The following is a 14,956-nucleotide window of genomic DNA, read 5'->3' as shown; positions in this document are numbered from 1 at the left end:
ATCCTTGATAATTGCTTGCTAAGTGGATTTGCTTTCACAGCGCAGAAAACTGCGTCTTCTCGACATGTTGACAACAGGAAACTAATCTCTTCCAGTCCTCGGCTACAACTGGTGTTTGAGGACGGGTCAAAGTAGACGTTGTTCGTGGGCAGCCTATGAAGACCATAGGCTGGCATTATACAAATTTGTTACAAGCCTACGTAGGTCTGGGCAGGAAGTAAGACAGTTTCAGGCAGTTCAAAATCTATCTTTTTTTCTTTGGGAGACAGATAATAACTCCATTTATTGTTTACTTTGATCTTTAGAACTTTTCAGACCTTTACATTCACAAACATCTGTATTACACACTACATGAAAGGTAATGTCTGAAAAAGCATAATGGGGCACTTTAACTGAACTCAGTCATGCTGTGTATGCTTACAGACATTTGCATAATTAACACATGTATGTCTTACCCCTTTAGCACATACTTCTTAAAACTTAAACTAAAATTTAAGTCTCACTCATTGTTCTCTCATTGGTTGTAGGACTACACCAGCCTGTTCCCTTTGGATGACACACAGCCATCTAAACTGATGCGTCTGCTTAGCTCCAATGAGGACGAGACTGTCATGCTGTCAAGTCCAGGTCATTTCCTGCCTGCCCCACTTAACACAAGCTGCACAAAAAACAACAACTGCATTATAATCACGTCCATCTGAGGATTAATGTGCGGTTTTTATCTGTCAGTCAATCTAGAAACTTGTTAACCAAATCTGCCTATGCTGCAATAATAGTAAGATGTAAATTTTGCAGAAAAATCCCCACAAAAATGCAACATAGCTTGCGATAGTTTTGAGCTTCCTGTGGCAGTATCACTCAATATGCCCATGACACAATGGATGAAACTAATTTTCCAAAAATAATTTGCCAAAGACAAACCAAAAAAACATTTTTGTTCATTTCCTTCATTTAGATTAAGATTATTTGCTGAATTCATTCAAATATTTTTAAACGCCTTTAAGATTACTGTTACTTCACTAAAAAATATAGACCCCCCCCGCTTGAATCGCTTGTTGCATTCCTCATTTGTAAGCCACTTTGGATAAAAGCATCTGCTCAATGAATAAACGTAAATGGATAGATAGAAAATAGAAAGTGAGAATATCGAGAAAACTGTATTGTTATAAGAAGTTTCTGGAAGCATTGACTATTTTGTCACTTTCACTAAAAAAGGAGGAAGAGCTGAAAATGAAAGTGTTGGTTTTATTCATGCAGTAAACCGAGAAAGGGAAGTATAGTGAAATCTGCTTTGATATCCACTGTGACATAGTACAATTTTTTTTTACGGTTTCTACGTATGTTACACCATTTTGGTCTGTTAAAACTTTCTAGGTGACCGTTCCATGAGCACTTCACTGTCTGCCTCTCAGCTTCACACCGTCAATATGAGAGATCCTCTCAACAGAGTGCTAGGTTTGTGCTGCATATCTGATGAACATTTAGTCCCACTATATAGATTAAATAACCACTGCACTACCTCTTACAAGCCGTGCTTACAAGCAGATTCTTGTCTCTTTTTTTTCTTTCTAGCAAATCTGTTCCTGTTGATTTCCTCTCTTTTGGGGTCTAAGACAGCAGGCCCTCACACACAGTTTGTTCAGAGCTTTATCGAGGAGTGTGTGGAGTGTTCAGAACAGGGCAGCCGGGGCAGTATCTTGCAATTTTTGCCCTTTACCATGGTGAGGGAATCATCTACAGTACTATACATGCACAACACACACACTGATATACATTCAGCATTCTGGTAAAGCTGCACAATTAATCGTATTTGAATCATGATTAAAATTTCTGCTTCTCTCACTTAAATTGGTATAATCGTCTGCTTGATATTTATAATTTGACATTGCTGATATCTTGCCTTGCTTTGGTCACCAGATGTCAAGAGTTTAAATCCCCCCCCCAATCAGAGCTTTTCTGTGGATACATTTCTGCCCAGTGTTTTACTTAATCTTCCCAACCTGGCAACCATGTGCACATGCTCTCTCTGCACTGCATAAAGCGCTGATGATCTGAAAACGCTGACAAACATGTTTGTTGGAGTTTAGCGATCTTCATTGCGATTTATTCTGCTCAAAAGAAAGCTTAATACAGCCAAACTGTGTTCATTCATGGGGCCGCTTGTGCTATTTGCTATGACTAAATCTGGGATCAAACATTCTCAGTGACTGACTATAATAAATGTTTGCGATTGTGGATGCACTTGTGCAACCTCTGTGCTACAATACAAAGTTTTGTTGTTTTAATAGGAAAAAATTAACAATTTGGAATATCTGGAATTAATATTAAGAATTAAGGTTTTACCATTTTTCATAATGTTGAGTGTGTGTTGATGTAAATAATACATATAATAATTCAAGAAACTAGATGAGATAAAATAAACCCTGCGTATGAGTTGGCGTTCTCTTGATTTGTGCTTATATGAATGTGCAAAAATTCTAATGAAATGTAAAAAGAAATGGTAACACTTTATTTACATTAAATTGTGCATTTTTGCATGCAATTACCTCTAAACTAAAGCAAAACCCAATATTAAGTACATGTTGTTAATTGATATTACTCAGTACTTAAATGAATAATTACACTGTAACAAGGACAACGTAAAATAAAGTGTAACCAAAGAAAATTCTCAAATGAGAAGTCTTGATCAATAATATCAATAATTAAGGTGTCATTGTTACAGTGTAATTATACATTTAAGTACTGAGTAATATTAATTAACAACATGTACTTACTATAGGGTAGGGTTTGGTTTAGAGTTAGTTGCATGTAATTGTGCATAATTAACTGTTATTATTACTACAGTAAGTACATTGGAAGGACACTGAAAAAGAGTTATCTCAATCCTTTTTTTTTTTTTATTGGCATAAATTATTATTATCAGTTAAAATGATTGTTCAGCTCTAAATTTTAGTATGGAAAACCTTTACTTTTTGAATATGTCTTCACAGATTTCAGAACTGGTGAAGCTTCAGGCACTTGCAAAACCCAAAACTGTGCTGTCCATCACAGACTTGAGCCTTCCCCTGGGCCGGAGGATGGCAGCTAAAGCCATCGCTGCTCTATAGAGGACATTCACTCCAGCACGCCTATAGGAATATGTGGTTTTGATGGGTGTGCAAGAGTGAGGAAACTGCTACGACCTCCCTTCCCAAAAGAGTAATTTCTCATCATCTACATAAGCTTCCAGTAACCACTGGGGGTTGGGGTGGGTTGTGATGTTGCGTTTACGTCTGTCGTCTTGAGGACAGCTCAGTGTTAGTTCTGATTTGAGACACAGAGAGTAGCTGGCAGCTGACTGTTCACATTAATTTGACATTTATTTCCATCACTCAGAAGTGGAAACATAAAGTAACATTGTGGTATAATGTTTGTTTTTATATACGTTTTAACAGTTCATGCATTATTGCCTGTTGACAACTTTTTTGTGTTTTTATAAACAATGACTGTGATTTGGATTTCCTGCAAAATACGAGAACTCTAAAATTGTATATTTTTACTAAAATTCCAATAAAATGGTAAAATTGTTAGAGATGTTGCTTCTCATTGAAGTGTCTTTTTAAAATTGTCTTGATATGTTGCACTCTACGCCTGTCAACAAACATGAGCAAAAGCGTTTGTTCAGCAGCGGATACTTATTAGATTTCCACTGAACATTCAGAATCATCTCTGGTTTCACACTAAGAAATATCTGTCTGTGGATAATATGTACCGTTAGATATTATCTGTGTTCATTGGAACAACTAATGGGAGGTGTGTATTTTAGCATTAGTTGGCCACCTTTTCTCAATCTGCCCGAATTTAATTCTTTGATTAAAATAAGATTTACAAAATGTATTTTTCATTGTTTCAAATTTTCTTTATATATCTATAAATATACACTGCCCAGCCAAAAAGAAAGTCGCTGTTTGGATGAACTGACAAACGAGTCTATGAAATTTCAAATTGTGAAAGAACGGTTGAGGGTGTATAAAACCATTTTTATACATGAATTGGCACTTCTGAGTCCAGACCTTAAATTCATTGAATGTCTTTGGGATGTGCTGGAGTAGACTTTACAGAGTGCTTGGCAAAACAAGATCTTGACCAAAAACGAATGCTCCTCTTGATGGAAATAAATGGTGTGACGTTATTTCCATCGATATATGCATCAATTTCTGGTCAAGATCTTGTTCACAATCTACTACATGCCTTATGTCATCTGACTGACATTTTACCCTTTTTTAAACTTTTAATTCCATATATCATATTCTAAAACTGTACATAGTACGTGTCTTTTTGCTGTGAAATGTTGACTAATTTTTATAAAGTAAACGTTAGAGTAACTTTTTATATTTTTAGTAATATTGCAAAAAGAACATTTACCGCACTAATCAACTTAGGTTTACTTGTTTTTGTTCTAAAAAAAATCATTAAGTTAAAATGTATCAAATATGATACATCAGACTTTTAAGGAATGTTTATCTCTCGATCATCATTGTACAGCATTGCATTATATGACCCCCGCCCTCACAATAAAAACTACAGAGATTTGATTATATATCATCTTACTGAGAGATACCATTGGGAGATGTGACAACTGATATTAATATGCATTTTATGCAACTAGTCTGCTATATTGTTATAAAGATCTAACTGATTTACATTTACACTGATTTAAGCTATCAGAATTTTACTTTTTAACAGCACCAAATTATTTAGTTTCACTCAGTTCTTCCTAAAGTATGAACTCCATATTTTCCTATATCATACTTTATGAACCATAATAGCCTAAAAAAATAAAATAAAATAAAAACACACATATGCAAACCTCAATTATATATTATTGTCTAAAGGTTAAATAAACTTTTTTTTTTTTTTCAAGATTTTTTTTATTATTATTTCATGTTAGGCTTTTTAAAAAATGTTTTAATCTTGACATTTGCCATCATAAAATGTTGTTGCTCAACATTTGAGAGCAAGGCAAAGCACAAAGACCAACCCAACAATGCCAAATCCAGCTGATGCAAACTGACCCAGGCAGTTCAGACAAACCAAAATATCCCTTAAAACAAAGAAAGATTAATTTATTTAAGAGACACTCTTGAGGTTTGTGAAAATTAGGGCTGATGAATATTATGTCATGGCTTTTGTCTTAAAAAATGCCTTAATGTCAACAGAAGGTGTTAAAGGCACCATCAAAATAAAGTTAAACCAAATTTTTAATTAGAGAACAGTGATGTGTGATATAACCACTAATGTATCTTAAATAATAATCCACTAATTAAGAAAAAATTTAACTGTGGGCATGACTCATAGTAGTTAGTGAGTAAACTCAATTTGTTGCTAGTCAGCAAAAAAAATCGACCGAAACCAGAGGACTTGTATGGCTTGGAAATACCAGTGTATAATCAAATGGAAAAGAATACTCAAAAAAAAAAAAAAAAAAAAAACCTGGATAAAAACAGAACTTGTTACATAATATCCTGTATGTCAATAATGCCCTTTCGACGTCAAGGAATGCCCAGTGCCCACAGCGTCAGAACAGTGTCTGTCAGAGGATACCCTTTATTTATTTTTCTCAGTAAAATCAGTCATTCTGTTTATTTGATTGGACTCTTACTATAGATTTGTAAAAAAAAAAAAAAAAAAACAATCTCACACAGTAGGCCTTAGGACTCCTTTATAAGGAGATCATCATATTTGGCGGTCCCTGGTCAAATAGTTTGGAAACCTATTTCAGCTGAATGATATGCCTTCTTTTGAGAAAAAATACCTATTATGCATATTTAAAAAAGCTTGAATACCTTTTCAGATGTAACTTTCTTTCTGGAAAACTGCCAATTAAACTATCCAAATTTCACCAGCAAGCGTTATTGGCATAGAAAATGAGTTTCCACTACAATTAAAATCGAGGGGGTTTTATTAAATCAAACAAAAAATAAACAAAAACAACGTGGTTGCGCACTCCGCGCTCTCACATACAAAGCCCAAAGTCCTCGTTCTCGCTCTCGTGCTGGTCCCCGCTCGGTTGAGCTATGTGCGGTCCTTACAGTCTCTCGGTCTGCTTAGCACTCCAGTCACGAACGTTCCCCCGATCTCCAGTAATCTCTCCTCAAATGATGTTTCCTCGTGGCTTTTATATGGTCTCTCCATGCCAATCACTGAAACAACACACAGATGTTCGTCATTTGCACTTGACCCAGTTACCCCGCACCTGTCTCCCGATCCTCTCCCTGTCACAGACTTCGCTAAACCACGCCCCCCTTGCCACATAACCCCACTGCCCAACTCAGGCCGGGGAGCCATTCGGCCTGCAGCCTCCTCTCCCCTCCTCCTGGAGAGAAAGCCGGCCACAGCCATCTGTGCACCGGGCCTGTGGACCACCTGGAACTTAAAAGGCTGTAAAGCCAGATACCAACGGGTGATCCGCGCGTTGGTATCCTTCATGCGGTGGAGCCACTGGAGGGGCGCGTGGTCCGAACAGAGGGTGAATTCGTCCCAGGAGATAATTTAGGCACTAAAACTATCAGCCTCGCCCAATTACTGTGGGATTCTTCTATTACCCCCAACTCGAGCATCGCCTCTAATTCAGACTGAACAACTTTCTTTTTGTGTCCAGGTAACCTATACGGCCGGCTGCGTACCACCATGCCCAGCTCGGTCTCAACATGGTGCTGAATAAGATTAGTTTGACCGGGTAGGAGCGAGAACACGTCGACAAATTCTGCCTGCAAGCTGGCTACATCAGCAATCTGGGACGGTGAAAGATGATCTCCTTGTGCGAGTGATTGCTGTTTAATATTCGCCTCTGGCCCGAGATCTTCTTCCGCACTAATCACCGTCGCCAGCATCACTGACTCCGCCTCACTCCATTTTTTAAGGAGGTTGAGGTGGTAAATTTGACGTGCCCCGTTCCTATCCGTTCGAGGTACCTCATAATTGAGATGGCCAACCTGGTGTGTGACCTCAAAGGGCCTTTGCCACTTCGCGAGTAATTTGGAACTCGATGTTGGGAGCAATACAAGGGCTTTATCTCCCGGTGAAAATTCTCTCAGTCGGGTTCCCCTGTTGTATAACTGGGTCTGTCTGTCCTGAGTGTGAAACAAATTCTCCATTGAGAGCTGCCCCAAGGTGTGGAGTTTTGTTCTCAGGTCCAGGACATACTGAATTTCATTACGGCTCTCCGAAGGTCCTTCTTCCCAAGTTTCCTTTAGGACGTCTAGCACGCCGCGCGGCTGACGTCCATAAAGGAGCTTGAAGGGGGAAAACCCCGTGGAGGCTTGCGGGACCTCGCGCACAGCAAACAACAGGGGTTCCAACCCAATTTTTGGCGTCCTCGTGAATGAATTTACGAATCATGGTCTTTAACGTGCGATTAAACCGTTTGACCAGTCCGTCCGTTTGTGGGTGATAGACTCTGGTATGAATCGATTTAATGCCCAATAATTCGTAAAGTTCACGTAATGTACGTGACATGAATGCCGTGCCCTGATCAGTGAGGATCTCTTTCGAGATCCCCACCCGGGAGATTACGCGAAACCGTGCATCCGCGACACTCTTAGCCGAGATGTTGCAGAGAGCCACTGCCTCGAGATATCATGTTGCATAGTCCACTATCACTAATGCAAAACGATGTCCATGTGCAGATCGTTCTAATGGCCCGATGAGGTCCATCGCAATTCTCTTGAAGGGGGCCTGCATTAGAGGAAGTGGGCACAATGGCGCTTTTGGGGCGGCCGGCGGATTTACCAGCTGACATTCACGACAAGCCGCGCACCACCTGCGCACGTTCTCGTGAATGCCCGGCCAAAAGAAATGGGCCACGAGACGATTAAGTGTCGTTATTTGACCTAAATGTCCTGCCATGGGATTAGAATGAGCCGCCTGGAAAAGCATTTCCCGACGGCTTTTTGGTACTAATAACTGGGTTGTATTTTGCTTTGTCTGAGTGTCTTGTGTCACTCGATATAACCTGTCTTTAATAATCGAAAAATAGGGAAAGGTGAGTGGCCGGTGAGGCTGACCGTCGATGGCACGGATCTGTTCGAACGCATGTTTTAACGACTCATCCTGAGACTGCTCCAGGGGAAAATCATCACGCTCCGAGAGATTCTGTCTCTCGATTGCACTCGGTTCCCCTGAATCCAGTCTCTGTGGTCCCAGCTCAGCCTCTCCCATCTGTACGTCTGCCCGCTTACCATGCTCTTTCTTAATACAAGAGACATCCGCACATAACCCTCTCAATAATTCACTAAAAGCCGGCCAATTTGATCCCAGAATCAGCAACCTAATAACTGCCACCTCTGTACTATGCTTTTGACCCCTAAATTGAATCACGGCTGACATTAGTGGATAATTCACCACATCCCCATGCACACACCTTACCCGAACCATGCGGATCATATCCAATGCCTCAGGTTGAATCAGGCTTTGGTGGATCGAGGTTTGGTTACAGCCTAAATCCACCAGAGCCTGATAGGTACTCACAGGTATTTGGTACCGGCCAGCCTGATCGTGGGCAGCCTGCTGGACGTCTGGGACCTGGATCATTGTCCCTATGTCCATCGTGGGACATTTAACAATTTCAAATAGTATCATGCTTCAAATCATTCAAATAGGATTCACCTCGTAGCCGTTTGGTTTGGTTTATGGCTTATAACACTTTAACAAAGGCAGCTGAAAAAGATGGGCACTGTTGCACCCTTTACTCTTTATTTTCAGTAAATGCACAGCTGAAGTACAGGTTGATCGACCGCATTACAGTTCCATATCACTTCGCAAAATTGTTTTGGTTATTTCTTAGATCTGTGCAGCCAACCACAACAACAATGTGTGCGTCGTGGCCACATAACCACCTTGGTGTGCATTATCTGTCTATAAATGAATGGGTTGTTATCATTATGTATTAATTAATTGTCTTCTCTCTAAATATGACAAAATTACATCTCAATTACAGAAAAATACACAGAGAAAATATGAGCAACTGACAAATAACAATAAATGTTTAACACTCATTAGCCTCAAAAATGTTTTTTTTTTCTCTTTCTTTCTTTGTTATTTAGCATGACTTAAAACACAAACTTTTCAATATATATTTTTTTCTTTTATTTTGATCAAATGTGAGACATCTTCAAATATTCCAAACATTTCATATACAAATAATGGCAAAAATAAATACATGTATTCTTCACTTAAATAAATAAATAACAATATTTAGTTGTACCATACATAAAATAAAATGACATCTTATTTATGGGTGCTTTTGTATAAGTAAGAAAAACAAAAACAAGAACATAATATCACATGAAATGAGTAATAAAAGCAGTAGGTTCTCACAGAGATCAGGAGATCAATCCAATGACCATGATCTCATTTAACAACTTATGAGACAAGGTCATGTGCTCAATAAATAACCTTTGTATAGGATTATATAATACTGAAAAATATTTCACATCTTGAGTTAAATTATATGTTGCTTTCTGAGGCAGATTGTGAAAAATACAGTAGTTTAAGGGTAAATAAATAAATTAAATAATAAATAAGATGTTAAGTGAAATACAAAATAAATAATAAATAATAATAAATGCACAAAATACTGAGAAAACTCATGGTGCAACATGACATTTTCCAGAGACAAATAAGTTACCTATCTACCTTGAAAGCAAAGATGCTGAATGATGCAACAAAAACACACAGCCAATTAGGGGCCATTTACACGACACCTTTTTCAACTAAAAACGGAAAACGTTTTATGCGTTTTGGCTGTTCTTTCACACAACAACAGCATTTTGGGGGCCTGAAAACGCAAACTTTAAAAAAACAGATTTCAAAGGGCAAGTTTCTTTTAAAACTACTCCGTTATCGCCTATGTGTAAACTTTAAAAAAAAAAAAAAAAAAATTACTTTGTGGTAACGTTGATGTCATACATTTTTGAATTACATGTTCAATCAATAGGCGTGTAATGTTTATTTACAAAGTTGCATCGCCAACTACTGGCCTGGCCAGTATTCACCGTTGTCATCACTAAGGTTCACGTTAAAACTGAAGTACATTTTGTGCATTAGAGCTGCACAGTGATAGTATTCTCTGAGATGGATTTATCGGAGGTCATACTGAGGATACTGCGGAGGACGTCACTACTGAAGTCCTGAAGCTGTTGCAGAGTGAGGTGGGCTGCCACCTGAGTCATGTATTCACCTGTCAGATGTTTGGTCAGATCATGATGGTTGTCTGATGCCTGCTTTGACTTGTCAAATCCTGCCTGTGTCTGCAACTGTGAAAATACATAAATACATGAAGCATTCAAACATGCAATATATTATTAGACAGTTCCATTAAACTGCATTTGGAAATAAAACCAAAAGTTGCACCCTCCTAACACACTTTGATCATAAGTAAGACTTTTATAGTTTTTTTTTTCTTATTACAATAGGCTTCATTGGTAGGTATATGTTTGATTAGTAAATTTTTTTTACGTAATATTATCTTATTACGACTTTTCATAAGACCAGGTTGACTTTCCCTATTTAAATTACTTTAGATTAAACACACTATTTGAATGCTATCCTAAGAGGGACACTGCAATATGATTCCAGACATGATTTAAATTTAGCAGTGCTTGAAAGTAAGTTTCTAAATCAAGCCATGACTAACACTCATGCAATTCAGGAACTGAGACTGCAAAATAGTAGTACAAAACAATCATATAAATTTCCTCTTGGTTTAACAGAAGAACAGTCACCAAGTCTAACTCCATACCATGTCGATAAGGTCTCGAATTTCAGCCTTAAGTCCTTTCACCTTGTCTGTCTGGTTCAGCATGGTTGATTTGCTGATCTCTTTCAAGAGATTCAGATGTAGTTGCAGTCCCTTCACTATGTGAGCAAAGCAGGTTTCCTGTGACAACAACGGAGAGATCTCACAATTTATTTGCTGAACTTTCAATCCTGTTATATTTGTCATTTAAATTGTGTTCCTCTGAAAATCTGCCATCATGAAGTCCATAAAAGAAGCCTAATAATTATTAGCTGAATTGGCTTAAAAAAATTAAAACAGGAAATTTTGAAGCAGAAAGACTGAAATAGTATTTTCTTGTCAAATGTACTTCAATAATTTTTGTTTAATTTACAAGTTTTTTTTTTTTTTTTTTTTTTTTTTGATTTGCTTAGAAAAGGAATAGCACAATCGGATGCTCCAGAAACTGAATACCTTATTCAGAAAGGCACATATAATGGCTTCAAAACAAAATAACGAATTCTACCAAATAACTGGAAAAGAATTCGGCAGACACAGTCACTCCTTGTGTTTGCTGTATAACAGCTGAGCCAAGGGATAGAACGATACTACGCATAAACCACTAAAATCACTATGCACTAATGTGTGTGTGTGTGTAACTCTATAAATGAAATGACCACAGCCAGATCGCAAATTAAATAGCCTCGTTGCCATCTCGGTGCATCTCTCAGAAATCAAGAGTAGGCCTAATATCATTCATGTCTGAGGCACAACTGGTGCAGTACTTTACAGTACTACACAGTTTTAGGGATTTGTATATATTCTTAGCCTTAGCTAAGTATGATGAAGAGCAACAGACATGCTTGACTTGGCAAATGGCATTCATTCATGTAAAAAAATAAATAAAAATGGAATGAAACTCACCAGACTGAAGTTACTAGAGATGTTCTGGAGAACTGGGGCAGAGGGTATCATTTGTGACTTTAAGTACTGCAGTTGCAGCCTAGTTGAGTTGTGCCCCAAAGTCAGACTCTGAGAGAAAATATAAGCATTTGACGTGTTTAAACACGACAGGACAAAATTTCTTGTACACCATGGATTCATACTCTAAAACCTCACAGACATGCCAGAGCAAAGTAAATTTGCATACAGAGGCCCCAAAATGTATTTGGACATGTTATGGTTGTCAGACAATGTCGAACACAGTCCACAGTTAATGCGAACTACACTGATGGTTACTCTAGGAAACTCTGCTGTGAAACTCCTTTAAAATTCATTACAAAGTGAGGTTATTCTGAGAAAGGTTTTAGAATCTGGCGAGATGCCAGTCGGATTTAAATGTGACCAAAGTGTCCAAATGCGTCCAAAAATTGTATGCTTGTAGAGTTATATATACTGATAGCTATGCATATGAAGTTAAGGCAAACATTTTTGTATTAACATTTGCAGTTCAGTTCAGTTCTTAATCCAGGGCACAATGGTGATATGTTCAAAGATCAACTCTTCAATTGCCAGCCCAGATCTTTAACCACTAGACTATCCTAACCACAAGCCAATGCACATAGGTTACACAGCAAGCATGTTACCAAATATTCAAGTTCAGAGGGACCCAATGAAAACTTTTAAGAATCAATCAGTGAAAACCCCATATTGATTGACTACTCTTCTTAGTATGGAGGACGTTGTGCAGCCCTGAAACAGATGTGCTTACCTTGCTGTTTATCCAGGCTGTGTGCACTGTAGGAATATCTTTAAGAATTTTGCTGATTAAACTGTGCGCCTGATCAATAGTTTCCTTGTCCATAATGTCCAATTTCTGAGGGACAGGGGCAGATCTCACGATTCCCACGATTCCCACTAATGTGAATAACAGAGCTACAGGAGGAGAGAGAGAGAGAGACGCAATTAGAAGTGCGTAACTGTGACGCAGGCTCAAACACTCACATGTGCTTTAGTCATGGCTGAACATCATGATTTCACATAAATGCACCTGATTCTAATTGACTGGTACTGTAGTTACCAAACTTATTTCCAAACAGTTATTCATTTATATTTTTTAATACATCAATCTTATAAACCTATATTAAAGTGGTATAAATAGTATAGCATTATGCAAATATTATTGAAAACAGTATATTAAACAAAATTCTTTAGAATCATTCTTTAATATAATTCAAAAATTAAAAGGCTTACCCTGGAAGTTCATTATAACAACAGCAATGAAAAAGAAAATGTACAAAGTCACCAGACTCCAGCAGTAACAAAGCCCCATCATGTTCAGAATTTATATATCCTGCAGGGGAAATTCCTCTTTTTTTTTACACTGACGTAGACAGACCAATTATGGGTCAAAGCATACTTAAGGTTATTGATGACTATGCATTAATAAATCATACCAAACATTATATAATACTTGAGAGACCAGTAGTTCATGTACATTCATATATGAGTATAAACAAAAATATCATAAAAAAGTTCCGAGTTATTTCTTACTAACTAAATGAACAATGTCATTTTTAAATGTTATTAATGAGAGTTATGATACAGTGTATTATGTAGCTAAATGCTAGACAGTTTTATTTTACTACAGCCACTTTTTACTACATTCACTTGAACTCTATTAAAAAATAAAACATCATGAACAGAGAATAATACCAAATCTGAGATTATTAAAGCATAATTTGGATATAGTAAATTAAACTTATTTGTAAGATTATTAAGATAGTTTGCTCAGAGTTTGTTTTTTTTTTACCACAAGTCTGTATGTAAAATATTATTTAATATTTTTTCTTTGATTTTTGAGGGACAGTCATCATCAGCCAATGTGTTAAGAAAAATAAATAGAAACAGCTATTGTACGTGTAATAGCACAAGACTTTTACATAGAGGCCATCTCACCCCAAGGGTCTAATTTTACCTTTTGACTTCAAAATAATAATAAAAATGACTTCACAAATCTAAAAACATGAATGTGTCCACAAATCCCTCAATAACAAATAGTCAAAGAAGCATTTGATATTCATTATAATATGTCACAAATCACTATTTTTCAGAGAACAAAATTAGATAAATGAATCAAGCATGACTAAATCTCACAAATGTTGATATTCAGATGAAATGACAAAGTTAATAAGAGCATAGCTACTCATTAAATGTTAATATGAGTTTTTTCCGCCATCTATGGTCAAGAGAAAATATAACTACATATTATATTATATTATATTATATTATATTATATTATATTATATTATATTATATTATATTATATTATATTATATTATGATGTAATACCATCTTTAACTTTCATTCAGCATGGGTGTATTCAAAGTCTGTGTGACCCCAAAAGTCTCTTGATGTCAGTATTGCACTCTTTCTTTCCCATGTATTATACAAGACAAAGTGTATTTTTTGAACCACTGAATTATCATCTTTCACTCCCAAGCAGAAATAGAAACAGTGATGAGACAGATACTCTCAAATATATCAGTATTGCTTTATAAGGTCATGTACTGTATGGGTTAAATGAATGCACCCCTGAAATTCCATGTTGCACTAACCTCAACTTCCGCTGCCAATCTGTTATGACGTACACTGGGATTTTCACTACTGATTCGATACGTTTGTGTACATTTGCAATGGGTACGACTATGAGCTAATATATTACGTAAGAAATTCTGTCCTAGTGCACACTGAAGAAAAGTGTCTGCTAAATGATTGAATGTAAATTAATCAAAATTCAATCTGTCACAATCAGTTCAAATTATTATTTTAAATAATAATTTGTTTTGTTATTATTGAAATTTAATAAATAAAAAAAATAAAAAATAAAAAATAATTATTTTAAATAATAGTCCTCAAGATTACATTTATTAGGCTTCCTTGGAGATTGTTGCTGAACTAATTACATATTAGATTCATTGTTAGAATGATGTCAGTCCAGAGGTAAGAAAAACCTTTTTTTTTAACTATTATATCTAACTAGATAGATAGATAGATAGATAGATAGATAGATAGATAGATAGATAGATAGATAGATAGATAGATAGATAGATAGATAGATAGATAGATAGATAGATAGATAGATAGATAGATTTCTTACTCTGTCATGATGACACTGAGCACATGGTAGAAATGTATGGTGTTGTGTAATCTCACAGGCAGAGTTTCCATCAAAGGAAGCAGGGGGGAAGAGATAGTGTA

The 14,956-nt window shown here is 36.7% G+C and overlaps 2 protein-coding genes across 4 annotated transcripts in view; one reads left to right on the top strand and one right to left on the bottom strand.

Annotated features, from left to right (window-relative positions):
• The window catches only part of med24 (mediator complex subunit 24), a 32,420-nt gene extending 28,545 nt beyond the window's left edge, over positions 1–3,875 (top strand). Inside the window, exons 23-26 of the mRNA XM_079851069.1 lie at positions 528–627; positions 1,375–1,455; positions 1,573–1,721; positions 2,991–3,875. Coding sequence (XP_079707195.1) covers positions 528–627; positions 1,375–1,455; positions 1,573–1,721; positions 2,991–3,107 — 447 coding nt within the window. The 3' untranslated portion in view covers positions 3,108–3,875. The remainder of the gene's footprint in view (positions 1–527; positions 628–1,374; positions 1,456–1,572; positions 1,722–2,990) is intronic.
• A 2,164-nt stretch (positions 3,876–6,039) lies between these two features.
• csf3a (colony stimulating factor 3 (granulocyte) a) lies at positions 6,040–13,001 on the bottom strand. Of its 3 annotated transcripts, XM_079852180.1 has the most exons (6): positions 12,950–13,001; positions 12,468–12,631; positions 11,681–11,788; positions 10,781–10,918; positions 10,220–10,295; positions 6,040–6,182 (listed from the first exon to the last, which is right to left on the bottom strand). In XM_079852180.1, the coding sequence occupies exons 1-6, from the start codon at positions 12,960–12,962 to the stop codon at positions 6,055–6,057; spliced, it is 627 nt and encodes a 208-aa protein (XP_079708306.1). In that variant the 5' UTR covers positions 12,963–13,001; the 3' UTR covers positions 6,040–6,054. The 3 variants fall into 3 exon arrangements, with proteins under 3 accessions (XP_079708306.1, XP_079708305.1, XP_079708307.1); XM_079852179.1 differs by lacking the exon at positions 6,040–6,182 and having other exon boundaries at positions 9,133–10,295; XM_079852181.1 differs by lacking the exon at positions 6,040–6,182 and having other exon boundaries at positions 9,157–10,295; positions 10,823–10,918.
• Between the last annotated feature and the right edge of the window lie 1,955 nt (positions 13,002–14,956).

Source organism: Squalius cephalus (assembly GCF_949319135.1).
Source record: "Squalius cephalus genome assembly, chromosome: 19".
Lineage (NCBI taxonomy): Eukaryota > Metazoa > Chordata > Actinopteri > Cypriniformes > Leuciscidae > Squalius > Squalius cephalus.
The sequence above is the reverse complement of the archived record's forward strand: the minus strand, read 5'-3'. Positions and strand labels throughout refer to the sequence as shown.

Coding starts and splice junctions, on each gene's coding strand:
- csf3a (XM_079852179.1), bottom strand. Junction 10,919..11,680: donor TCTCTAGTAACTTCAGTCTG/GTGAGTTTCATT, acceptor TTGTTGTCACAG/GAAACCTGCTTTGCTCACAT. Junction 10,296..10,780: donor TTCGAGACCTTATCGACATG/GTATGGAGTTAG, acceptor GTATTTTCACAG/TTGCAGACACAGGCAGGATT.